The sequence below is a fragment of the Misgurnus anguillicaudatus genome, chromosome 20, assembly GCF_027580225.2.
Source record: "Misgurnus anguillicaudatus chromosome 20, ASM2758022v2, whole genome shotgun sequence".
NCBI classification, from domain to species: domain Eukaryota; kingdom Metazoa; phylum Chordata; class Actinopteri; order Cypriniformes; family Cobitidae; genus Misgurnus; species Misgurnus anguillicaudatus.
In genome coordinates this window covers 2,801,876-2,827,273 of record NC_073356.2, presented here as the reverse complement: position 1 = coordinate 2,827,273, position 25,398 = coordinate 2,801,876, and the positions used below count along the sequence as shown (strand labels likewise).

The window sequence follows — 25,398 nt, the reverse complement described above, 5'->3', positions numbered from 1 at the left end:
GTCACATCGTGTGGACGATTAACACTTGGAAAGAGGAATGTAAACAATTTTTTTTCTGGAGCAATATCTCTTATCAGAACGCGAAAACACTGTGGAAGCACCACAGCTGTTAAATGTGGACATTGATCATTTATTTTATTGTGACGTGACTATTAAAACACGTTATGAGATATCCCCACTGATATATTTATAAGCAGCATGCAAAAACATCTCTCTGACACTTTAAAAAAAACTGTTTTATATAGTACTAACAAGAACAAAGTCTAATAATAAGCGAGTGCTCGTATCGCGTTAAGATCAAAGGTGAAAGCAACGTTATATAAATATAGTTTTATTAACTGTTACCTCGCGCCAAAACAATAACAACACAAAAGACACTAAATATGAATAAGAAATCAAGTAAAAGTTTGATCATGACACCAAATACTGCTGATTTGATCTCATTTTTGACAATCAAATACAGACAAGGCCAACATGAGAGCCAGGGAATCCCTTTCAGAGATGTAGCCCAGAGAGGGCGGTGGTCAGCGGGGCGAGTGAACACTGACCTCCTTTCATGCTTTGGTTCTCATACCGAATCTTACTAAGCAAACGTTCAAACAGGCGCTATCTTTACTAATCGACTGCAGATTTAAATATAATACATATACATTCTCGACTGAACTAATCTTAAAACTACACTTTGTGACCAAGAAACGTTAATATAAAGAAACGCCTATCCGTCCATTGAGTTATTATGAGATTCAAAGCAGCCGAAAGTGTTACCTGTCATTCTGGCCGCCCTCAAATCCGTGGCGGAAGAAGTAGTTCTCAAACAAAGAGGCTTTTAAAATAACTCTGTTGTTGTTTTCTAGTTTTCTTTAGTCAAACGTGTGCCGTCAAACTGTTGTATAAAAGCAATATCGCTCTCGGAGTCGTGTGTGATATAGCTCTACATCAGTGTTTCCCAAACTTTTTCAGCGTGCGGCCCCCCTTGTGTACGGTGCATTCTTTCGTGGCCCCCCAAAGAAAATTTGTGACAAAAACTCAACATTTTAATAAAAAAAAAACATTAAATTATACAAAAAAAGTAGTGCTTTTGGTTAGTAGTCTTATTTTTTTAGGTTTAATTACACAGAATTCATGATAAATTAATGTATTTCATAAAATGTCATAAAACTGGGGCCCCCCTGGCACCATCTCGGGGCCCCGGTCCTCAGTTTGAAAACCACGGCCCCCAGTTTGAAAACCTAATGGCCTAATCACAGCCATGATGATATAGAGCTATATCACACTCCTACTCGAGCGATATTGCTTAATTATTACACGGCTCACTAGAATGCTTGATTCTGATTGGTCAGTCGTAACATTTGCAAGTTTGTTATTTCTAGATAACTACCGCTCAAAACTAATAAAACACGGTAACCAGAATGCTGCAAATGAGGTACAGTGATTAGGTACAGTTTAATATGACACAAAAATTTAAATAAATGTCTTATAATGTCATATATGTTTTTATATTTACACATTATATAAAAGTTTAATTAGACTTTAAACACAGAGTCACATAAATATTCCTTCACCATCATTTGATCTTGTCTGTCAGCAGTGATATTGTGACTGTGATGATAATCCTTTAGGAATTAGTCTGCTGTTTTCACACACTGAATATGGAGCAGCTTGCACTCTCTTATCTCTCGAAATCAAAGCCGGCAGGCCTCCCTTCTGACACAATGCACACATTGCCGCCTTGCTCCCCCCTGAGCAATGTCCTTTTACTGTAGCTCTGTTCACACAGTTTAGCACTGACAGACGCATGCTTACAGTCTGGAAATATTGTGTTCACACCGTGGGAATATTGTCTGTCTATATGAACCAACAACCAAAGTCTATTACTACAGTTTGTCAAAAAAAAAGTCAAAAAATGAGACTCAATCCTTAAAAATGATAACTATACTGTATTCTATAATGTAAAAGAGCACTTAGTTTGCGGCACTTCAACCTTGCTCCGCAGTAACATCATCACTCCTGACTCCTCCTCTCGCTCAAACTTCCGTCAATATTACTGCACCCGAGGTGGAAGTGCTGAAAACTAAGTGCTCTTCCGCCATACAATATAGTTCTCATTTTTATCAGTTTAGAAAAAACGCCACGTTTTATTTTGTGCCACCATACTTGTGCAACTGCTCACAGTCTTTAAATAGGGAAACATGGAAGTGTTTGGTGGCTTCTAAATTCATCCCTGTTTGGATCCTAAGGAATGAATGGGGCGAGGCTAAATGCTAACACATTCACGACATGCTGTACAAAGATGTATGTATTAAAAAAAGGAAGGTATGTATTAATTTGTCTAAGTTGAGGTAAGAACATAGTAAAATATTGAAAAACGGTAATATTGTTTTCCTTTAAGATACTACTATAAAACGCTGAAATACATTAAACTTTATTTACTAGGGGTCCGTTGAATGCTTGAATCTGATTGGCAGATGAACGTTCTGAGGTGTCCAATTATTTTCCGATGAAACGCACAGCAAACGTAGTTCCAGGCAGCTTTCTTGACCGCATTACAGTTCTATATCACTTTGCATAGTTATTTGTAATAACAGAATAACAAAAACAACATGACAGATGGTTTTCCGAGGCAATAACAGCGCTGTTTAGAGACACATAGAGGTAGCCTCATTCACACAATCTCTCTTGCTTGCTTGCTCTCTCTTTCTTTCTCTCTCTCTCTCTCTCTGTGTGTGTCTCTGTCGCTCTCGTTCTCTTTCTAATAACTTCCTTAATAACTGCATTAGAATGTTATCAATGCTCGAGCCTCCATTGCCAGCTTTAAAATGACGTTTTGGAACAAGCAGAAGAGCCGTTGGATGAGATGTGGAAGAAATAGTCCTACTCACAATAGCAATTTAAGTACAAAAACCTGACGAATTCCTTTAAATATATCATGTGATCGATGTCTTGATGTGTGGTAACCATAGTTTAAGCAGAATAATTGACGACAGGCGTCGTGGCCGTATCACCACCTTAGGTGTGCATTATTTTTCTAATAATTCAATGACCTGTCGTCAATTATTCCTTACATAATAATGTGATTACAGCAGAGGTGGTAAGTAAAGCGGTACATTTACTTTATTACGTGTATTTGAGTAAGATTTTGGAAAATATGTACTATTAAGAGCAGTGTTGGGGAAAGTTACTTTTAAAAGTAATGCATTACAATATTAAGTTACTCCCCAAAGAAGTAACTTATTGCGTTACTTAGTTACTTTTCATGGAAAGTAATGCTCACGTTACTTTTAAGTTACTTTTGCGTGACTTTTTCTTAATTTGCTGAGGCTTGATCTCTTTCAGGCCTTGCAGGTGTTTTGTATGATTGCAAAAATGTCAAGCTCTGGCCTGCCATCTCAGTTTCTAACTTAAACTGTTCCCGTAATGCGTAATTTTACATTAATATGTTCAGTGTAATTCAGTACATTATTTTATTTTAAATTTGAATTAATTAAAGTGAAAAGCAACTTGCATTACTTTTTTAAAAAAGTAACTCAAATATTAATGTGCGTGGTCTTGCAAGTAATGCGTTACTTTACTCGTTACTTCAGAAAAGTATTATTACGTAATGCGTATTACTTGTAATGCATTACCCCCAACGCTGCTTAAGAGTACATTTAAAAAAAGGTACTTTTACTCTTACAGTGATCATGGATCTCCGCTATGTGAAGGAAGGTTTGGTAGCTGATCTGTCGTTAACATTGTATACATTATAGTACACAGTAAGGTTAGCTCAGTGTAGTTTTTGATATGCATTAGCTTGAACTAAGTTAATCAACTTGTTGTTTATTTAGCTTGTGATTAGAAATAAATTACTCTAAAAGGACTCTGTTGTTATTGATTCTTTGTGGAGTTTACCTGAAGTTATGTTTGTTCCATGAAAGCCGTTTGTTTATGTTGCTGCTGAAACCTTCTATACAAAATGATTTGTTTAAAAGCAAGCATGTTCGAAAAAAGTAATTTCTTTAAATTGAAAGATTAAGAAGATACTACTGATAAACTGTCGTGATGTGCATCTCTACATCTTACCCAAGGTGGACGGTTCGAATATGCCTCTGGATCCCAGCAGCCGTACTCAAGACCTTCCCACAGTTCTTCCACAGACACTTGAACATCACCTTCATGGAGTTCTGTCAGAGAGACACACAGTGTGAAAGTAAGCAACATCATCTCTTCACCCCCATCTGACACAGTAAATCTCTCTTTCTTTCCATTAAACACAGAAAGCCACATCTTCTGATGTCTCTCATGGTCTGCTCTGAGGCTTATAATTGGTTGTCAGTGTGAGTGACTCAATAGTGCATTCAGTGTTCAAGAGCTCGTGCTATTTTTCACACAACATGTCTGCATTAATTAAAGAATTGTCATTCGTGAACTGCAGCATCCGTGTGAAAACTGCGCTCGAGTCGCTCATGACTAAAGATGAAAGTCTTGACGTATGGTTCTCGCGTCACGTCTTAGCGTGTTTACAGTTGTCAGGATGTTCATTTCATTTTCACTTTATGGCCATTGTGTTGGCTTGTCAAACAAAGCAACTTCTTTCTGTTTAGTCGGCCCATCGTGTCCCTGGATGACTCAATGTCAATTCGCTGTGCTGTGAAGCAGCTTCTAATTAATAACACAACTCAAAGCAGCTGTTGGTTTATTTGTGTTGAAACTGACTCGGTAGAAGTCGGCTGAAGGTCGTAGTGCAACTCATTTTTCTTCATTTTGGAAAGATGCTTTGGATGATGCTGCCCAGAGAGACACTGAAATATAAAAATGTCTGCATCTGCTAAATGACTAACTTAAGCATCTAAATCAAGTATCTGCTAAATTGATAAAGGTAAACTACTATCATTGTTTTTTTTTTGTATATAGTATATTGTATATTACCATGTTTTGGGGGGTTTTGATACAACTCTAAGGGCCAGATATACTAATCGCGGCAAATCAGTGCAAGAGCGCAATTATAAAAAAGCACCGATGGGAGTGTAATATCTGCAGGTTATTTACTAAAAAAGCGCAAAATAAATAACACAGGTGCAAAAGCTGATTTCTATAATGACCAACGCTATCTCATAAGAGCAGCACCATAAACATCCCAGCTGAAATGTAAGGTAACAAAGCCATAGGACATGGCCATGGTTTACAAAAAGTGACTTCTGCTAGTGACCTCTTTTATTTCCTGCAGCAAACAAAAAATAACATGGTTGGCAAACAATATTTTGAAATAAGAAGTTCCTCTGGCATTCCAAATAAACTGTTACGTGTTAAAACAATCATCTGCATTGTACCACACGCTTTCTTATGCCTCTCCTATCAGCAACAACTGCAGCCATTTCAAGCACAAAGTAATTTAAGACATACTTCATTCAGAGTTAAATAATGACGCAAATACCAGTAATATCACCCGTGCAAACATTAGTAAATCGCGTTGCGTGAATGATTTAAATAATCTACTCCCATAAATGTCCTACAGGGTTCCCACAAATTCATCCAATGGTGAGGCTTAACGACAAAGACAGGGTGACGGGGGAACCAGGAAGTATATCGCTATCTGAAATATTGCCAAAGACGGCGTTACAGGGACGCATGAAGTATGGCAAGGGAGACGCAGCGTCTCGTTCCCTTCTCAAGGAACAACAGTTACATACATAAAGCAACAAGGTGATGACAAACAGCAGCACTGGAATCCTGAGATGGACTATAAAGAAGGACAAAGAAACCGATTCATTTTCACAAATGAAGGACAAGAATCTGTGAGGTATCTGACATTAGCCTGATGAATGATAAGAAAGTAGATTTGTGCCTGTAAGCGCCTGGTTCACAGCTAACTTGCCTTTGTAAGAACAAGTAATCGTCTTTGTACAGAGCATTGCCAATTTTAGTTAATGGCAACTCCAAAATCCACATTTCAGATGAAAAGCATGAAAAGTAAAGAAATATGCGTTTAATAAGCCTCTGCCATGCTTATATTAGATCAGCTGGTTTAACTTCAGGACTCAAGATTTCATATTTAATCTGACATCAAGTTACAGCTCGAAAACTCGAAAACTTTTATTCTATAAAATTATGACATGCATAAAATTGTATAATCATATAAATGGTCAAACGCTGAAATGTATTTATGCTAACATGAAGCTTTCTACATCTCTTCTCAGGCTCCAATATTTCATTGCACAAAACAAAGCATGTTTATCCTCAATAAACCTGTATTTAATGCAGTCTAGGTTGTTTCATTTTGCATGTTTCAAGGGTGATTGATGCTATATTACGCAATCTTTCCATGTTGGCATCTGCTTTATTCATATAGCTGCTTCCAAGTCAAAGATGATTTTGTGCCAAAATAGAGTTGGATTGGCCATGAGGCACTGGATGCCAAAATAACAAAGTAAGAGGAGCATTTTCATCTCCCAGTGTGAAGTCTATTTATTTATCTTGTCATCATATTTACTGCACAACTATACGAGTAGTTGTATTTTATTGTTTGCAGATAGCATTGTTGTTTTTTTCTTCTGTTTGTGTTCAGAAAATACCTGCAGCCTCTGGGGTAAAAACAAAACACTACAACAGATCGTATATAAATCACACTTGCAAAGCAGACACTGTAAGTCGGTTCATTGCATATCTTAAAAGGTTTTTGTATGACATTAATCTACTTTTATAGTGTCTTCAAATTGCATGAAAACTTCACAGGAACACTGGCAGTGGGGCAGCTGCGGCATACTTTCCATGCGGCTGTAAATTCATTAATTTCGCCATCTATTCATCCAATCGTAACGTTTAATTGAGTTAAGTCAGATCAAATCACCCTAAGTGGAGGTGAGGTGACGGCGGCTCACCTTGCGTTTTCGGGGGATGGGTTCATCGAACAGCAGGTTGTTCCCGTCGTGCTCATCGATGTTGTCGTCGGGTGGGCCGTTGAGGCTGGGCATTCGAAACGGTTTGAAGCTGTCGGCGGACAGGGGCGGGGACGGTGTGGACGGGTTCGACTGGTCGCTGGGTGCGCTCCAGCTCCAATATCCACTGCTGCTATAGCTGGATGGGGTGAAGCCTCCGTCCTTCCACGAACCGTTTAGACCTTCTGTGTGTAAAAAGACAGCGAACAGTGATGTTAGACGCAATCATCGAGAAGATACGTATAGAGCTCTGTCAATGCTAAACATAAATGAGTGTAATGAGAAGTGAACAGACATCAGATAAACTCTCTCATAAATGCACTCTGAAGTTAAAGTCCTAATTGTATTATATAAAAGACAAAATTATATTACTGTATAAAATAAATAACCCAGCCTCTTAGAAGTCTTAAAGGGGCAGCGCCATGCAAAACAAGTTGTGGCTGTTACATATTAGCATATGCCCGCCCACATTTACATTTAGCCATTGTCATTACTAATGCTGCGTTTACACCAACCGCGATAGAGGCGTGAAGCGCAAGTGATTTCAATGTTAAGTCAACGTGAAGACGCGTTGATGCGCGTCTGGAGGTCTCGTGGCGCGATTCCGCCTGATTCGCGCGTCTAGTTCACGCAAATTTAGCGCCTGGCGCTGTACGCACGAATAGTGCTTTTTGTGCATTTTGCGTTTGAAGCAAGTTTGCGGCTGACGCCCGAGTTGAAAACTTTGAACTTTGGCGGAATTTCGCCCCGCGTTAACCAATCAGGAGCCTGCTTGCTGCTGTGGCATGTGCATGCTCAGATGCATTGCAAGGGAAACTTTATAAGCAAGACATAGTCAGATTTGTTTTATTTACTGAAACAGTAAAACATGGCAGAATGTGGAACATGTATGTTGGCTATATAATTATTTGTTTTTAAATATATTTTAATATTATATAAATAAACTATGCATTATCGTATCAAAATTATGCAGCCCTAGTACAGACCCTTTAGTGCATAACAAAAAGTTTTGAAAATGAGCATCCTCTTATGACAGCTGAACAAGATTTGACAGTTGCATGCAAGCTTTTAATGCAAATGAAAACAGGAAACTGTTGAGTGCACGCAGCTCAGTGTGAAATTCTGCTACTCAGAGACAACAGTTTTAAACATGACATCAGTTACTTACCATTGACTTTTACAGGAGGACTTCGTACCAGCGGACTCGTGGACAGGCTGGTCAACACCATGGCAGCTGTCACCTTGTCCATATCCAACTCCTCCTCTGACTTCCTATGAGCGACAAAAAAAACCCCATCAACTTATTGTATCAACCAGACCAGAAAAATACAATACAAAAGAATCGAAACTGATGATTAAAATATCTACATTTTGGTCGAATATATTTAAGTACGTGTTGTATCAAAAAGTGAAAAATCTTCCAGGCAGTGCAAAAAGCAAAATGCTGTTATTGTCAAGCTACATACTCTGAGCATAAGTCTACACTCACCTAAAGGATTATTAGGAACACCATACTAATACTGTGTTTGACCCCCTTTCACCTTCATAACTGCCTTAATTCTAGGTGGCATTGATTCAACAAGGTGCTGAAAGCATTCTTTAGAAATGTTGGCAAATATTGATAGGATAGCATCTTGCAGTTGATGGAGATTTGTGGGATCTTTCACCACATCCCAAAGATGCTCTATTGGGTTAAGATCTGGTGACTGTGGGGGCCATTTTAGTACAGTGAACTCATTGTCATGTTCAAGAAACCAGTTTGAAATGATTTGAGCTTTGTGACATGGTGCATTATCCTGCTGGAAGTAGCCATCAAAGGATGAGTACATGGTGGTCATAAAGGGATGGACATGATCAGAAACAATGCTCAGGTAGGCTTTGGCATTTAAACGATGCCCAATTGGCACTAAGGGGCCTAAAGTGTCCCAAGAAAACATCCCCCACATCATTACACCACCACCACCAGCCTGCACAGTGGTAACAAGACATGATGGATCCATGTTCTCATTCTGTTTATGCAAAATTCTGACTCTACCATCTGAATGTCTCAACAGAAATCGAGACTCATCAGACCAGGTAACATTTTTAAAGTCTTCAACTGTCCAATTTTGGTGAGCTTGTGCAAATTGTATCCTCTAATTCCTATTTGAAGTGGAGATGAGTGGTACCTGGTCGGGTCTACTGCTGTTGTAGACCATCCGCCACAGCGTTGTGTGTTTTGTTGCTTCACAAATGCTTTGCTGCATACATCGGTTGTAATGAGTGGTTATTTCAGTGATAGTTGCTCTTCTATCAGCTTGAATCATTCGGCTCATTCTCCTTTGACCTATAGCATCAACAAGTCATTTTCACCTACAGGACTGCCGCATACTGGATGTTTTTCCCTTTTCACACCATTCTTTGTAAACCCTAGAAATGGTTGTGCGTGAAAATCCCAGTAACTGAGCAGAGTGTGAAATACTCAGAACGCCCCGTTCTGGCACCAACAACCATGCCACGCTCAAAATTGCTTAAATCACCTTTCTTTCCCATTTTGAGATTCAGTTTGGAGTTCAGTAGCATTGAAGCAACTGCCATGTGATTGGTTGATTAGATAATTGCATTAATGAGAAATTGAATATATATTTATATATATTGTATTGCTATACAGTGTCATATATAGTTTTTAGACTTTTTTTACTTAAACGCAAGACAAGAATACTTGTATAGAGCAGTTTTTTCCATGCTTTTGCGACAGCTGCTTTGTTTATTGTTAGGGGGTCTCCAAAGCTACAGCACACAGCGTTCATATGATGGACAGAATAGGAACATCTGCCCTGACAGATGCTCTCATCACTCGCAGGGATGTAGCAAAACACCATATTTCTTTATAAAAGTGATGATGATAATGATGATGATTGTTGCTGCCTCGATGCAATCCATTTCGGTTGAGCCGACAATGAGCCGCTACATGTTTGCAAGCAACACTCAAACAACAACAAAAAAAAGACATCACAGGTTTATCTACAGTTGAGGACGTGTAAAAAAGGCATTTCCTTTCTGTGATTGAGAATGAAAGCAATGATGTGCAGAATAAATCTTTTCAGCAGTCAAACCTGCGATGCCCTGCCAAAGGTGCAATGTGACATCTCGTAAGCGAGGAGAGAGTGCTGAACCTCCATTAGAGATTTTCCTTCCTAATTTATGTTTCTTGTTTGGTGAGAATGATGTCATTATGGCTTTCCGATAAATCATGTAATCGTCTCCGGATGCTACCTTTCCCCCATTACAGTCACTTCCTGGTCACCTTGTGAGAGCACATTGGGTGTGAAGGAGCTTTCAGATTGTGCCACGCTGACTGATCCTGGACATCTACTAATTAACAGCTTTAATATCTTTTATACAATGATATACTGTACATCCTGAAAAAGGCATTAGATCCTGTGTAATTAACATGTGATATAGTGCCATCCTCAGAGAGTAAAGTCCCAAACGGCACTGTTCATTAATACTGTACAGTCCTTATCAATTCACAGGAGCGGATGGACCCGGTGTTTATGGATGGTAATTAAATAAGAAGGTTAGAGATACGTTCAGCATGCATCTAAAGTGACGTGTGTACATGCATCAGAGCCGGCTGCCGTGCACAAAAACAATGGATGGGGGCTGTGCCAAAAAAAAAACAGGACCCAAGATTAAAACCACACAGACACTAATTACTCATCATAAACTAATATAAAAAACATTTTACTATGGTTCATGAATCTTAGTCAACCTAAATCTAAGAGTATGACAACAGCACACAGTGTAGAGATGCTGCTATAAACATCTGATCCTGTCTGCCCAATTATCCAGACACACGGCAGACAGTAAGAGTGACTGTTTTCACCTGCAGCAGATTTGACAACTACTGAGGGTTTGTATCTGTGTTCACATTACTGTGTAGTGCTTTTCACACAGTTATTTCACACGTGTGACCAGTGTCGGGTGTAAAGTGCAAGTTATAGTCGTGCGTAAGGTCTATGCCGTACGTAGGTTATCCAGAAGCTGTGCATAGCCTGACGCGCACCTCACCAAAATTTTAATAATGCGTACATTCTATGCGGACCGCAAGCGCTGTGATTGGTCCATTTGAATCCCTTCTGTCAGGTAAAAAAACTGCATCGACGGTAAGAACAAAGATGGGCCAAGTTGAGGAGTGATTTAACTCAAACTGCAACAGAAGTCGCTGTGTATTTACCTCCATCACTGCTGGTCTTCTCAAATCATACACAATCTGCTGCTGCTTCTTCGTTTGTGGGTTTACTGGCCAAGTTGCTGCTTCTTTGGCTGTTGCACTGCTGCTGTGGTTATACAGTACGAGTGGATACTCCCTACTAGCGGTCTGCATGTGTAATTGCACATAGACGCGGATGACGACGCAGAAGCATATATGAAAACTGATGCGTAGCCTATGGTGTCGAGGCTACGCCGTAGGACTTATGCACAACTATAATGAGCCCTTAACTAGTTACTAAGTAATTAGTTACTGTAATTTAATTACTTTTCCTTAAATAAGTAAAGTAAGGGATTACATTAAAATGCAAGTTTTTATGTATCCTTCTCGCTTTAAATACTTTGGTGAGTTAATAAGAATAATGGTAACGCTCTAGTGCAGTTTACAATTCTCACTATTAAAGGCGGAGTCCACCATGTTTGAAAAACGCTTTGGAAAAGTGTCACGGTTTATCCGTGTCATGTCTTGTCTCTGTTCCGATTGTTATCACCTGGACATTCATTGATTAATTACCTGCCTCATCACACCTGTTTGTCATTTAGTCTGTGTGTGTATATATACCTCTGTCTTCTGTTTGCTCACTGCTGGATCATTGTCATTGATACCCTGTCTGTTCCTGTGTTAATGTTCCTGTGTTCATGTTCCTGTGTTCCTGCCTTCACCATGTCTGCCCTCGTGTTTTTATTATTAAATGTTATTTATTTTGAACCTTGCGTTTGCGTCCTGTCCTAACAACCCTTCCGTGTCGTGACAGAATGATCCAGCCAAACTGGACGCAGCAGGTTCACGGAGGGCGGCTCCCCCAGGAGTTTCGTCGAGGGGGAGTAGTGACATCGGGGTTCATTCCCCATCAGCCCCGATGTCTCTTGGGGACCACCGTGAGCGATCGCTCGCTCCTGCGGGAGGAGGATCGGCCCAGGCGGTCCCCCAACGGTTGAGTCGTCGTCGACGGTCCCTCGGAGGACCACCATCCTGCTCGCAGGGGGATCCGGAACGGACCACGCCCGATCATTTCTCCGGGGTGGCTACCGAGGGTCTCCGTTTCCGCGAGGGGATGGGAGATGATTTCCGGGGGCATCTGATCGTCGACGATTCCCAGGAGGGGGGTAATTCGTCTGCCTTGGTTCTCGGAGCGATCGCTCCAGTTCTCCTGGCGCAGTCCGGCCAACCGTCCTGTTGGTCTCATCCCGGCGGCTGCCGGCTTCGCCAGGGTCCCCAAGCCCTCCACCCCTCCCTTGGACTCTCGCTACCAGACTTGGTTTTTGTTGTGTTTTATGTGAGTGTCTGGTAGCCACTCGTAGAGGGGAGGGTAATGTCACGGTTTATCCGTGTCATGTCTTGTCTCTGTTCCGATTGTTATCACCTGGACATTCATTGATTAATTACCTGCCTCATCACACCTGTTTGTCATTTAGTCTGTGTGTGTATATATACCTCTGTCTTCTGTTTGCTCACTGCTGGATCATTGTCATTGATACCCTGTCTGTTCCTGTGTTAATGTCCCTGTGTTCATGTTCCTGTGTTCCTGCCTTCACCATGTCTGCCCTCGTGTTTTTATTATTAAATGTTATTTATTTTGAACCTTGCGTTTGCGTCCTGTCCTTACACCCTTCCGTGTCGTGACAAAAAGGAGACGGGCCGACTACCAAAACACACTTATAGCCAATCAAATCAAATCAAATGCCGGGTTGCGTATGTGTGGGGCGGGTCTATCAACAGAAGGTCCAGATTCTATTGGGGTAGGGGCGTATTTGTTGAGGTGATTTCAAATAGGGTTGTGCCGATAGACGATAGTATCGTGTATCGACGATCTTCAGACATATCGCCAATGGCAGGCTTTCATGGCGATAGTCAAGACGATAGTTGGTGAATGGTTATTATTATTATTATTATCATCATAGTTTTATATTAACACCGACAATGCAGTTTTATATTACCACTGACAATGCATGCTTTTCCTCACATGAGGGTTTGTGGGCTTCACTTTACGTGGAGAGCTTGTAAAGAGAGAATTCCTTCTTGCACGTACCTGCACTTAATGCGCGCGTCTTGGTCTCCTTCTACCACTAAATCCAGCGCGCCGCGTCATGAGCAGCTGCGCTTCTCTCTGTCTCACATGCACGCGCTCTCGCGTCTGTCCGCAGTCTAAACATAAACTAAAGTAGTAATCCTTATTTGTTCAGTTTAATGCGTTTCATGCGAGCTGATGCATGCAAACTTTACTTTTTGTTTAAAATATGACCCGCTGCATATTAGCGTCTCACTCTCGCGTACGTGCAGAGAGCTGCGCTCTGTCCGAAGTCAGATCACTAGGTATTAATCCTGTTTATGATATGCATTTCAATGAGTTGTAGCAAACCCGTCCCTCGTGTTTAATATATGATTGTGTTTAAAATATGATTGCGTTCCGCTGGACCGATGCGTTTAAAAAGGCACCTCATGAGAGCACCACTGCTTGACACGTGTAGTCTTCTGCAACAGCACTAAATAAATGCATTGAATAGTTTGTATGTGCGCGCACGTGTGTGTGCGTGCGCAGATGCATGTTTTTACAGATACTAAGTAATCATGATAGGGTTTTAATGACGCGCTCGCTTTAATGGCATCAGTTTTAAGGTTGCGGTCATGACGGTGTCACGGTCTTGTTTTTTTTGTCCACCCATCAAGTGACTTGTTATAATGAGTAAAAATTAACAAATAAAAAAATGAGTAAACTACTGCCCCGCCCCCCCGATAATATCGTGTATCGCCGATCTCACAGGCTGACGATAGGACGATCTGAAAATAGGGCATATCGCCCAACACTAATTTCAAATATCAACATTGGCTTTCAAACATCATGGACTCCGCCTTTAACTGGTTAGTTATTAGCATTAATATTACTGAGATATTGGTTTATTAATACTTAAAAAGCACATATTTATTCATGATACTGCAAAATCTATTCTACATCCTTAATCCTACTCAAATCCTACAAGTACTTAAACTACTTTACTAAGTAAAAATAAACAGTAATTAGGAGGCAAAAGTAGCTTACAGTTAGTTCTCGCATACGGCCCCTCTAAACAAAAAGTGTCTTACAATTTCTAAATCAATATATTGTTTAATGTGAATGAGTAGGCAGAATGATTTTCACACCATTTTAAAGAAAAAACTCTAGACTACTAGATTCTGTTTTCTTGTGAAAACATGTCTAGTATGGGTTTTGTGGACTTATATCAGTGACTTAAAAATTTTGCTTTTTCAAAAACCGCGCATAAACATTTTTGTACAATAATCTAATTACATGATTGAAGATGTAATTAGTAACTAGTAATGAATTACTTTTTTTTTGAGTAAATTACCCAACACTGCATGTGACTGTCTGTGAAATCCAGACAAATATCTCATAATCTAATTCTGAGATGAGGAGCATCAATGTTTGATTTTTACTTATTGATTTCAATCTTTGTCATGATCTTTGTGCTGCATCCTGTTGTAGGGTGCAGTTTAGCGACCCCTAGAGGTAATATATGTTATTTAAGTGGAGCATGTGGTGGTCAGCCATATTTGTTGTGTTAGTGATCCAAGAGAATACATGAGTGTAATCCCTCTCCATCCTCACTTTGTGGGTTCTTGAACAAAGCATTGTCTGTAAGTTTGTTTTTAATCATTAAAGTTGTACATGTTTTTTAGTGTTTGTTATTATTGTATTGTGTTTGAAGCTATTTGATGAGTTTGCATAGGCCTACTAAACATATTTCCCAGCTGGTTGGATTCATATTATAGACTACTATGCAGCTGTGGATTTTTAATGTTATATTTCAAATGTGATAGAACATGTGTATATTAAAGAAATGTAAGCTGTTGTGGTGATTTCATGTACTACAATTGTTGTGTAGATTAGGCTATTTGTATTGGAAAAGTGATTTATTTGAATGTTTATACTTATCCAATGTGATGTATTTTTTCTATTGTTGTATTTTACAGTTTTACACCGCTTCCATTAAAAATGCTTGAAGACAGTTCTGTTTTGAGTACTTTACTGGAGGAGTGTTAAGCTTGCTGCATAGCTGTGTATCTGAACGCATAGTGAGGGCAGTACAGTAAAAAGACAACAAACTTCAAGATACCAATGTGAACTGGATGTACGTTACTGTTTATTCCAAATGTCTGATGCAAAGTCTGTCAACGCTGACCTGGAAGGTCTGGAAGTTAAGTCCGAGTGGGCTGCCTCATCCTCATCTTCACGAAGATCAAGCCGGTCCAGTATAGCTGCAGCGCAAGCTCGTGCTAAAGCAGAAGGAGCACGTAAAAGAGCAACCTTCGCAAAAAGAGAGATTGAGATGCAAGTTGAGAAAGCACGCATTGAAGCAACGCTAAATGCATTAAAGGAAGAGTGTGAGGCTGAGGCTGCCTCAGCAGAAGCTGAAGTGTTGGAGGCACTTGTTAAAGCGGAGGAGAGTGAATCTGAAAGGAAAGGAAGTCATGTTCCATCAATCCACAGATCTATTAACCGTACGGAAGAATATATTCAAAACCACTTTTCTCATAGAGATGATAAGACTCCCCAATCTGCAAGTGCATGCAACCATAGTCAAATGCAATGTCATACAGACTTAGCAAGTCAGCTACCAGTTGCAACAAACGCTAATTCAACAGATGTTTTGGAACTGGTTACTTATTTATCTCGGCGAGACCTTATTACTTCAGGTCTTAAGGTGTTTGACAGCCAGCCTGCTAGCTATCTGTCGTGGAAATCTAGCTTCAATAATGCAGTGGAGGGGTTGAGCCTCAAGCCTAGTGAAGAACTGGATCTAATTATCAAGTGGCTTGGTGGGGAGTCACTGCAACATGCCAAACGTATCAGAGCAGTTCATGTGAACAACCCAGCTGAGGGCCTGGAGATGGTCTGGCGGAGGCTTGATAGAAGTTATGGTTCTCCTGAGGCTATTGAAGCTTTTCTGTTCTCAAGAATGTATGATTTTCCTAAACTTTCAATCAAAGACAGTAAAAAGCTGTTAGAGTTCAGTGATCTACTTCTTGAAATATTAGCAGCAAAGAAAGAAGAATATTTACAAGGTCTGAACTTTCTTGATACAGCAAGAGGAATAAATCCAATCTTAGAGAAGTTACCCTATAGCATTCAAGAACAGTGGATAAGTAAGGGGTCTCGTTATAAAAGAGAGCATTGTGTGGCATATCCTCCCTTTTCAGTTTTTGTGGACTTTGTGTGTGAACAAGCAGAGATGAGAAACGATCCCAGTTTCTTCTTATCAACATCCAGTACTGCCTTTTTCAGGGGCGAGAAGCAACATCCAAGCAAAATATGGAAACCTAATGCCCCTTTTTCAGTGAATAGGACAGAGGTAGAAAATCCTTACTCTGTGGAGCATTTAAGGGAGGATCCAGATAAAGAATGCCCTCTTCACAAAATGCCACATTCACTGAAAAGGTGTAGAGCCTTTAGAGGAAAAAGCTTTGTAGAACGGAAGCGTTTCTTGTTACAGCATTCTATATGCTTTAGATGTTGTGCTTCAACAGCACACCAAGCCAAGGACTGCAAAGCTGTAGTGCAGTGTGAGGAATGTAATAGTGAGCGTCACATCTCAGCTCTTCATCCAGGACCAGCACCCTGGATTATGGAAGATCTTCCTGTACTGATGGATGACCACAGTGGGGAGCAAAGTGAAGGCACACCAGTGGCAAATACTTCGATGTGTACTGAAGTGTGTGGAGAAAGATTTTGTGGCAAATCTTGTTCAAAAATCTGTCTAGTGAATGTTTATCCAAAGGGACAATCGGAAAAGAAAGTGAGAATGTATGTACTACTTGATGATCAGAGTAATGTCTCGTTAGCAAGATCAGCATTCTTCGATATTTTCAAGATTCAAGGTGATGTTTGCCCATATATGCTTAAGACATGTTCTGGAATGACAGAGTCAGTAGGAAGAAGAGCAAGTGGGTTTGTCGTGGAGTCACTAGATGGAGAAGTTTGTTTATCACTTCCAACTCTTACTGAATGCGATCTAATTCCTAATAACAGGGATGAAATTCCAACTCCGGAAATTGCACATAACCATATCCATCTTCAAGCTGTAGCTGACCAAATTCCGCCTCTTGACCACAATGCAGAGATTCTCCTGTTGCTTGGCAGAGACATCATTCAGGTGCATAAGGTACGAGCTCAGTGCAATGGTCGTCACAACGATCCCTTTGCTCAACAACTTGATTTAGGATGGGTCATTATTGGCAACGTCTGTCTTAATGGTGCTCATATACCTACTGTTTCTTCCTGCAAAACAAACCTCCTCTGGAACGGACGTCCTAGTTACCTGACACCATGTGAGAACAACATATTTGTGAAGGTACAGTTGTCAGCTGATCAAAATACGCCTATTGCTAGGCATAAGCCATCATACTCGGATGTGGGTACATTAATTTTTAAACAAGAGGAGAATGATTTTAAGTTTGCTGCTTCAGTTGAAGATGAACTCTTCTTGCAAATCATGAATCAGGAATTCCAGAAAGATGATACAGGTAGTTGGGAAGCTCCGCTACCATTCCGTATACCAAGACAACGTTTACCCAATAACAGACGACATGCTTTGAATCGACTTATGTCTCTCAGCCGCACCTTGAAAAAGAATGCCGAGATGAAAGATCATTTTATAGATTTCATGAAAAAGATCTTTGAAAATAAACATGCTGAAGAAGCTCCACTCATTCAGGGAGAGAAGGAATGTTGGTATTTACCAAGTTTTGGAGTTTATCATCCTAAGAAACCTGGACAGATTAGAATTGTGTTTGATTCAAGTGCATGGTTTGAAGGTGTGTCATTGAATGATGTTCTCCTTCGAGGCCCAGACCTTAATAATAGCTTGCTTGGGGTCCTCATGCGTTTTAGAACTGAGCCAGTGGCAGTGACAACAGATATCCAGCAGATGTTTCACAGTTTTCTTGTAAAAGAGGATCATCGTGATTACCTCCGTTTCTTGTGGTTTCGCAACCACCAGCTTGATGGTGAGATCATGGAGTATCGCATGAGAGTTCATGTATTTGGAAACTGTCCCTCACCTGCTGTGGCCATTTATGGTCTCAAGAGGACAGCTATGGAGGGAGAAAGACAGTTTGGAGCAGAAGCAAGGAAATTCATAGATAGACATTTTTATGTTGATGATGGCCTCAAATCATTTCCCACAGTGGAGGAAGCCGTCAGTGTGGTGAAAGCAGCTCAAGAGATGTTGGCCCAATCAAATCTTCGATTGCATAAAATTGCATCCAATAAACTGGAGTTCATGAAAGCCTTCCCTGCTGTTGATCTTGCTAAGGGTTTACAAGACATTGATGTTGGTCAAGATCTTTCCTTTGAGCAACGGAGTTTAGGCCTCAAATGGGACCTAGTTGGGGACACATTCACTTTCCAAGTGGCTGATGTCAATAAACCATACACTCGACGTGGTGTTTTATCTACTATCAATAGTCTTTTTGATCCACTTGGATTTGCTGCTCCTGTGAGTATTCAAGGTCGAAAGATTCTAAGAGATTTGAGCATTGATGCCTGTGATTGGGACGAACCACTCCCCAATCACAAGTTTGCCGAATGGCAGAAATGGTGTACTTCTTTACAAGATCTAAAAGATGTGAAGGTTCCAAGAATGTACACAACAATCTCTCATTTGCATATTCAGGAAAAGGAAGTCTGCATATTTTGTGACGCATCAACGAAAGCAATTGCTGCTGTTGCCTACTTGAAAGTCAGGGATACTGACGGACAGATAGAGGTTGGCTTTATATTTGGTAAGACAAAACTGGTTCCGAAACCTGATCTTACCATCCCTAGACTTGAACTCTGTGCTGCTGTTCTGGCAGTAGAGGTAGCAGAAGTAATCTCTGAAGAGCTGGATATAGAGATGAAGAAAATGAAATTTTTCACAGACAGCAAGGTAGTTCTTGGTTATATATCCAATGAATCAAGACGTTTCTATGTGTACGTTAACAATAGAGTGCAACGAATTAGACGCTCAACTGAGAAATATCAATGGCATTATGTTCAAACTGATCTTAATCCAGCTGATTGTGGAACAAGGGCCGTTTCAGCAAATCAACTTACCATCTCTGCATGGCTGACTGGTCCAGCATTTTTATCTCACATGCAAATTGGTCAACCACTTGAGGAAGCCTTTGAACTTATCCATCCCGAGTCAGACGTAGAAGTGCGGCATGAAGTAACATCATGTTTGACAAAACTTTCTCCACACCTCGGAAGTGTACGTTTTGAAAGGTTTTCAAGCTGGACATCAGCTCTTAGGGCTGTTGCACGACTTTCACACATAGCTCAGTCTTTCTTGAAATCGCTCAAACAGGATTCCTGCCGTGGGTGGCATATGTGCAAGGAACCTTTGAATGTGGCCCAAAGGGAGGATGCAAAGATCAAAATTATTCTTGCTGTTCAAACTGAGATCTATGCAGAGGAGAGAGAGAATATTAAACAAGGAAAACCTGTCCAAAAACAAAGTTCCCTGGTTAAACTCTGTCCATTTATTGATTCTCAAGGTGTACTTAGAGTTGGAGGACGATTGTCAAAAATACAACTTCCATTGAAGGAGGTGCATCCAATTATAATTCCAGGTAGACATCACATCACCTCTATACTCATCAAGTATTACCATGAGAAAGTTTGCCACCAAGGTCGTCATTTTACGGAAGGGGCTGTTAGGGCAGCTGGATACTGGATTGTCGGTGGTAAAAGGCCTATTAGCAGTGTAATATACAATTGTATAGTATGTCGCAAGATTCGGGGTAGGCTGGAAGAGCAGAAAATGGCAGATCTACCTGTTGACCGCTTGAGCACAGATCCCCCTTTCACTTATGTGGGTTTAGATGTGTTCGGGCCATGGTCTGTCGTGACAAGAAGAACACGGGGAGGACAAAGTAACAGTAAGCGCTGGGCAGTTATTTTTACGTGTATGAGTACACGAGCCATCCATATTGAAGTGATTGAAGCAATGGATGCATCTAGCTTCATTAATGCCCTTAGAAGATTCTTTGCAATAAGAGGACCTGTGAAACAATTGAGGTCTGATTGTGGGACAAACTTCATAGGGGCTAGTAGAGAACTGCAGCTTGATTCTACATGTGCCTACAAATCTTTGGAAAGCTATCTTTCAGAGCAAGGTTGCACTTGGGTATTTAATTTGCCACATTCATCACACATGGGAGGTAGCTGGGAGAGAATGATTGGAGTGTCTCGGCGCATTCTTGATGCTATGTTTCTCCAATTCAGATCCAAACAACTTACCCATGAAGTTTTAACAACTTTTATGGCTGAAGTCACTGCAATAGTGAACTCAAGACCATTAACATCTGTGTCTTCAGATCCAGAACAACCTCTTATTCTGACTCCTTCAATGCTTCTTACGCAGAAGATCGGAGCACATACTGTACCACCAGGACAGTTTGATGAGAGAGATCTCTATAAACGACAGTGGCGACAAGTCCAGCATTTAGCCAACGAATTCTGGAAGAGGTGGAGAAGTGAGTATATCTGTAGTCTCCAGAAACGAAGAAAGTGGACTCATGAGAAAGTAAATATGCAAGAAGGAGATCTTGTCTTGCTGAGGGACATCCAAGTTAAGAGACAAGAATGGCCTATTGGCCTAATCACCAAAACTTTTCCTAGTGATGATGGGAAAGTTAGGAAGATTGAGGTGAAAACTGTACGAGAAGGTGTCCCTAAGTTATTCTTGAGACCAATTTCTGAAGTTATTCTTCTTTTGAGCAAAGAGGGAAAGGACTTTTGTGGTTAGTTTTATTAAATGGACATAAGATTTATTTGATACTAATGTTTGACATCTGAAAGATGTCAAGTGGGGAGTGTGCTGCATCCTGTTGTAGGGTGCAGTTTAGCGACCCCTAGAGGTAATATATTTTATTTAAGTGGAGCATGTGGTGGTCAGCCATATTTGTTGTGTTAGTGATCCAAGAGAATACATGAGTGTAATCCCTCTCCATCTTCACTTTGTGGGTTCTTGAACAAAGCATTGTCTGTAAGTTTGTTTTTAATCATTAAAGTTGTACATGTTTTTTAGTGTTTGTTAATATTGTATTGTGTTTGAAGCTATTTGATGAGTTTGCATAGGCCTACTAAACATAGTTCCCAGCTGGTTGGATTCATATTATAGACTACTATGCAGCTGTGGATTTTTAATGTTATATTTCAAATGTGATAGAACATGTGTATATTAAAGAAATGTAAGCTGTTGTGGTGATTTCATGTACTACAATTGTTGTGTAGATTAGGCTATTTGTATTGGAAAAGTGATTTATTTGAATGTTTATACTTATCCAATGTGATGTATTTTTTCTATTGTTGTATTTTACAGTTTTACACCGCTTCCATTAAAAATGCTTGAAGACAGTTCTGTTTTGAGTACTTTACTGGAGGAGTGTTAAGCTTGCTGCATAGCTGTGTATCTGAACGCATAGTGAGGGCAGTACAATCTTACTCAATCAATAATAAAGATATCATGCTTATATTTTCACAGAATGTTCTTTACATTATGTAGGAGGAGTTTATATACAAAAAAGGCAGCATCACATCTGATTTAAAATTGACAAATGTTTTGTAAGGTGTTTTGGCTGAACACATTTCTGAAATCCATATATTACACTCATTTAACTATACAGCCTTTACAGCCAACCGGGGTCCAAAAAAACCCCTTCTGCCACAATTGCATGTCAGTAAGTGTCTGTTTGAGAGGTTTGCACACAAAACAGCTTTTCATCCTCACATTTTTGTTTGGGTGATTTACTGTCTGCTATGTCTGCCATACTCGCCAATTCTCAGAGTATTAATTTCAGCTCCTGTCTACGATGTATAAAACAAAGTTATTTTAGGACCTAAAGGATGCGTTCAGATTTCCGCTGGAAAGGAGTCCTCAAGGGACTTTCAGTTGAAGAATAGTCCTGCATTACAGCGCAGTGATTTCAGAGAAACAGCAGCATTTGTGCAGATACATCACAGCCTCCATTTCCACCATCAACAAAATATTTAGCCGCAAAGCTAGAAAAACATAAAAGAAGTTACTTTCCCCAAGAAGAGAAACAGAATAAACAAAACAGATGCTCTGAAATAAAGCCAGCGATTTGACTCGTCTCCCATCTCATTTACAGGAACCCGGTTGACATCTTTGCTTCTTACTGCATCCCGAAATGAGAGAGCAATAAAAAAAAGTTTCCTGTTCATTTCCAGGCAGACGGGTATGAATTAATGACCTCTGGTTAAAATAAGTCTGGGTTTAAATTACCCAGATCTAAGACTCGTTTAATGCACTGTAATCCTTCCCACGGTCGCCATCATTTGCAGGAAACTAAACATCAATTCCTCTTTTCGGTCATGAAGGTAAATGGGTGAGATGGCAGCCGGCCAGAAGGGGAAGGCGGTCGGCCGACATCTGTTGCGATTCGGCGGACAGATGTGCCAACTTTTTGTAGCTGTCAAGAATTGCATGACAAACGAGTGAGCGGGTGGCTAGAGAAAGGCTATCCAACAAGCAGGCATCGGTACCGTTCCCGGACATCTGGACTTTTTTCTGTAACAAGTCTATTGAGGAGGTCTTGCACCCACACTGGCACGTCACTGTGAAGATGTTTCTAGTTTCAAATATAACAGTGGTTTAGGGGACATTATTACAACTTATTGGATTACAGTCATTTCCCCAAGATGATGTCTGTCATCTATGATTTTATTGATCATTTTTGTCTGCCAGCCCAGTAGTGGCTATAATACAACAGGATTCAACAATAAGGACGACCCAGTAAGGGAGATTGATGAATCCTAAATACATACTTTATGTGGTGTGTTGTATTGAACTATGTTCTGCTGATGGACAACACGGATAAGGTTTTGTTGAAATTGAGAATATAACTCTTCAGTAAGAATGAGTTTAATTTGAATTGTATACCATCATTTTCCACCAAACGTGTGTTTAGGAATATAACAAAATAAATATAAATATAAATAAAGAAATAAAATCCTTGCCATTGAGCTCTGCATAAAAAAACACAGCCTGACAAAATAAGAGAGCTGCTTTTGAAATGACTGAAAACAAACTGCACACATTCAGAACAACATTCAGCATCAGTAAACACAGATATCTCTGAAACAACACGGCGGTTACAGGAGGGCAGGGGAATTCCCTGAAAAACCCGAGCTAGCGTCTCCTCCCTCGCAGCCCCTCCCCGTCCCATTCGCTCTGTAAGAAACTAGCCTGAGCCGGGCCGCCCATCATTTATTACAGTCACTAGTGTATGATGCTCATTTCCTTCTGAATAACGGGCTATAAATCAGACATCTCAGTCCTCCTGACTTCTCTTATCACAAAGAACGGCGCGGCCGCCAGGGACATAAAATTCTGCATACGATGTGAGAAAAAAAACACAACAGACATTAGTAAATTATAAACGGTTACCTGCTGTACATAAGTAACACTGTGACTGAGATATCTGCCCATATAATAGTGATCACACCCAGTCATTGGCTGAGCCCTCTTGGGTTTATTATCGGCAACATGCAGATCAAATGAAAACCACACACTGTCGAAAAGTAAAATGGGTTGTTTTCTTTCAATTTTCTGTGCATTGTCAGTACAGTGTGTTGTTTATTTCTATTTATGTGCATTATTTTTGTGAATTATTTTTCAGTAGGTGTGCGTTTCATACCACTATGCCAGGTTTAAATGTATAAAAATAAATTCAACAAATAAAGCTTAAATGTGTGCATTATTTTTGAATAAATCAACAGCTTATCGTCAATTATTCCTTAAGTATTCTGTGTCTGCCAAATGCATAAAATGTAAAATGCGTCATATATCAGGTATTTTACCATGGTTTAAAATCATAGCTCATGTGATCATATTTATGTATACTACTTTGAGTCTTTTGCTTTAACATGAGTTTTAAAAATTATGTCATGGATATATAGCAGTACAAACAGTACAGATATATCATATAGCACCTTGTCCAACTACTGTACTGTCTATCATCCACATAGATTATCTAGGAAGCTCTCTCTCTCTCTCTCTCTCTCTCTCTCTCTCTCTCTCTCTCTCTCTCTCTCTCTCTCTCTCTCTCTCTCTCGAAGGCAAATTTGCAAAATGCTCTGCTAGAAAAGTGATTAACCTTGGGATACACAAATTTATCTATTTCTAATTTGATTAAAACAAAGATTAATTTGTTCACTATCTATTAGTTTGTATTATTACAGGTCCAGCGGGTCGCTGACACAGATAGTATAAACACGCTTATGTTCTTTGTTCTCAACACATGCTCATTTCATTGCCTCCGCTCACTTGCGTTTCCCTAATGCCTGCACGCCAACTGCTTGCTTGGGACACATCGAGTGTGTGGGGCTCGAGGGGTTACTATCGGTCAACACAGGGGTGCCTGAAATGGTCCAGAAATCACAGTGGTTGACACCGATCCAAAGCCAACCAATCATTACCTCACACACAACCCAGCTTACCACAGTAAAAATAAACATTGTGCCTGTGTGTGGACCTAAAGCTGGACCCAAACAATGATTTTCCATAATAGTGGATACCCTTGTTTACTTGCTAATCTGTTAAGAGACAAAATACAGCACAGCGTTTCCTCTATATGGCCGTTGGTCCATTTACAGCTTCCCCTTCCCCCAGCTCGCATGGTTTTATGTGTGGAGTTTTTACGATTCCCTGTAGCGTTCAAGAGCATTTGTGACTCTGAGGCGGGTAAGCGCATTCACAAAGAGGGAGATATCCAAATTCCCACTAAACACAGGCTGGTTTAAGGTTCGGTATTTACTGCCAACATCAAATTTAGGACATTTGCACCTGTATTTGTGAAGGGAAATATAAAATGAGACTCAATCTGACATCACCATATGTTGGCACTGTAAAAAGGCAGAATATTAAATCTTGAAAGAAAGAACAAGAGAAAAGCTGAGGCATGCATACTGCCAGGGAATAAATATGTCAAGTATGTCTGATACTACAGCTGTATAGTGAGCACATCAACAGAAAATAGAAAAATATATTTTTATTTGTAACGCACTTTACATTTTAGACAAAACCTCAAAGTACTACAATGTCTAAAAACTTAAAAGACAACCAAAAGCTCTTCTAAAAGGTAGGTTTTAAGGCCTCATTTAAAAATATCCACACTCTGTGGTGTCCTCAGGTGGTCAGGGGGAGCATCCATAAACTGGGAGTGCCT

General features: G+C 40.1%; 2 protein-coding genes across 6 annotated transcripts in view; one reads left to right on the top strand and one right to left on the bottom strand.

Moving 5' to 3' along the window:
• znf704 (zinc finger protein 704) overlaps positions 1–25,398 on the bottom strand; it is an 80,932-nt gene that overhangs the window by 15,851 nt on the left and 39,683 nt on the right. For all 5 annotated transcript variants that reach the window (XM_055219658.2, XM_055219657.2, XM_055219656.2 and 2 more), the window contains exons 3-5: positions 8,080–8,183; positions 6,855–7,096; positions 4,060–4,160 (exon numbers count right to left, since the gene is read on the bottom strand). In XM_055219658.2, the coding sequence (XP_055075633.1) occupies positions 4,060–4,160; positions 6,855–7,096; positions 8,080–8,183 (447 nt within the window). The remainder of the gene's footprint in view (positions 1–4,059; positions 4,161–6,854; positions 7,097–8,079; positions 8,184–25,398) is intronic.
• Positions 15,315–21,647, top strand: LOC141351427 (uncharacterized). Its single transcript, XM_073858134.1, has 2 exons — positions 15,315–21,194; positions 21,531–21,647. The coding sequence occupies exon 1, from the start codon at positions 15,315–15,317 to the stop codon at positions 20,952–20,954; it is 5,640 nt and encodes a 1,879-aa protein (XP_073714235.1). The 3' UTR covers positions 20,955–21,194; positions 21,531–21,647.

Bases quoted from the DNA above. Each gene is read 5' to 3' on its own strand.
- LOC141351427 (XM_073858134.1), top strand. From the start codon at position 15,315: ATGTCTGATGCAAAGTCTGTCAACGCTGACCTGGAAGGTCTGGAAGTT.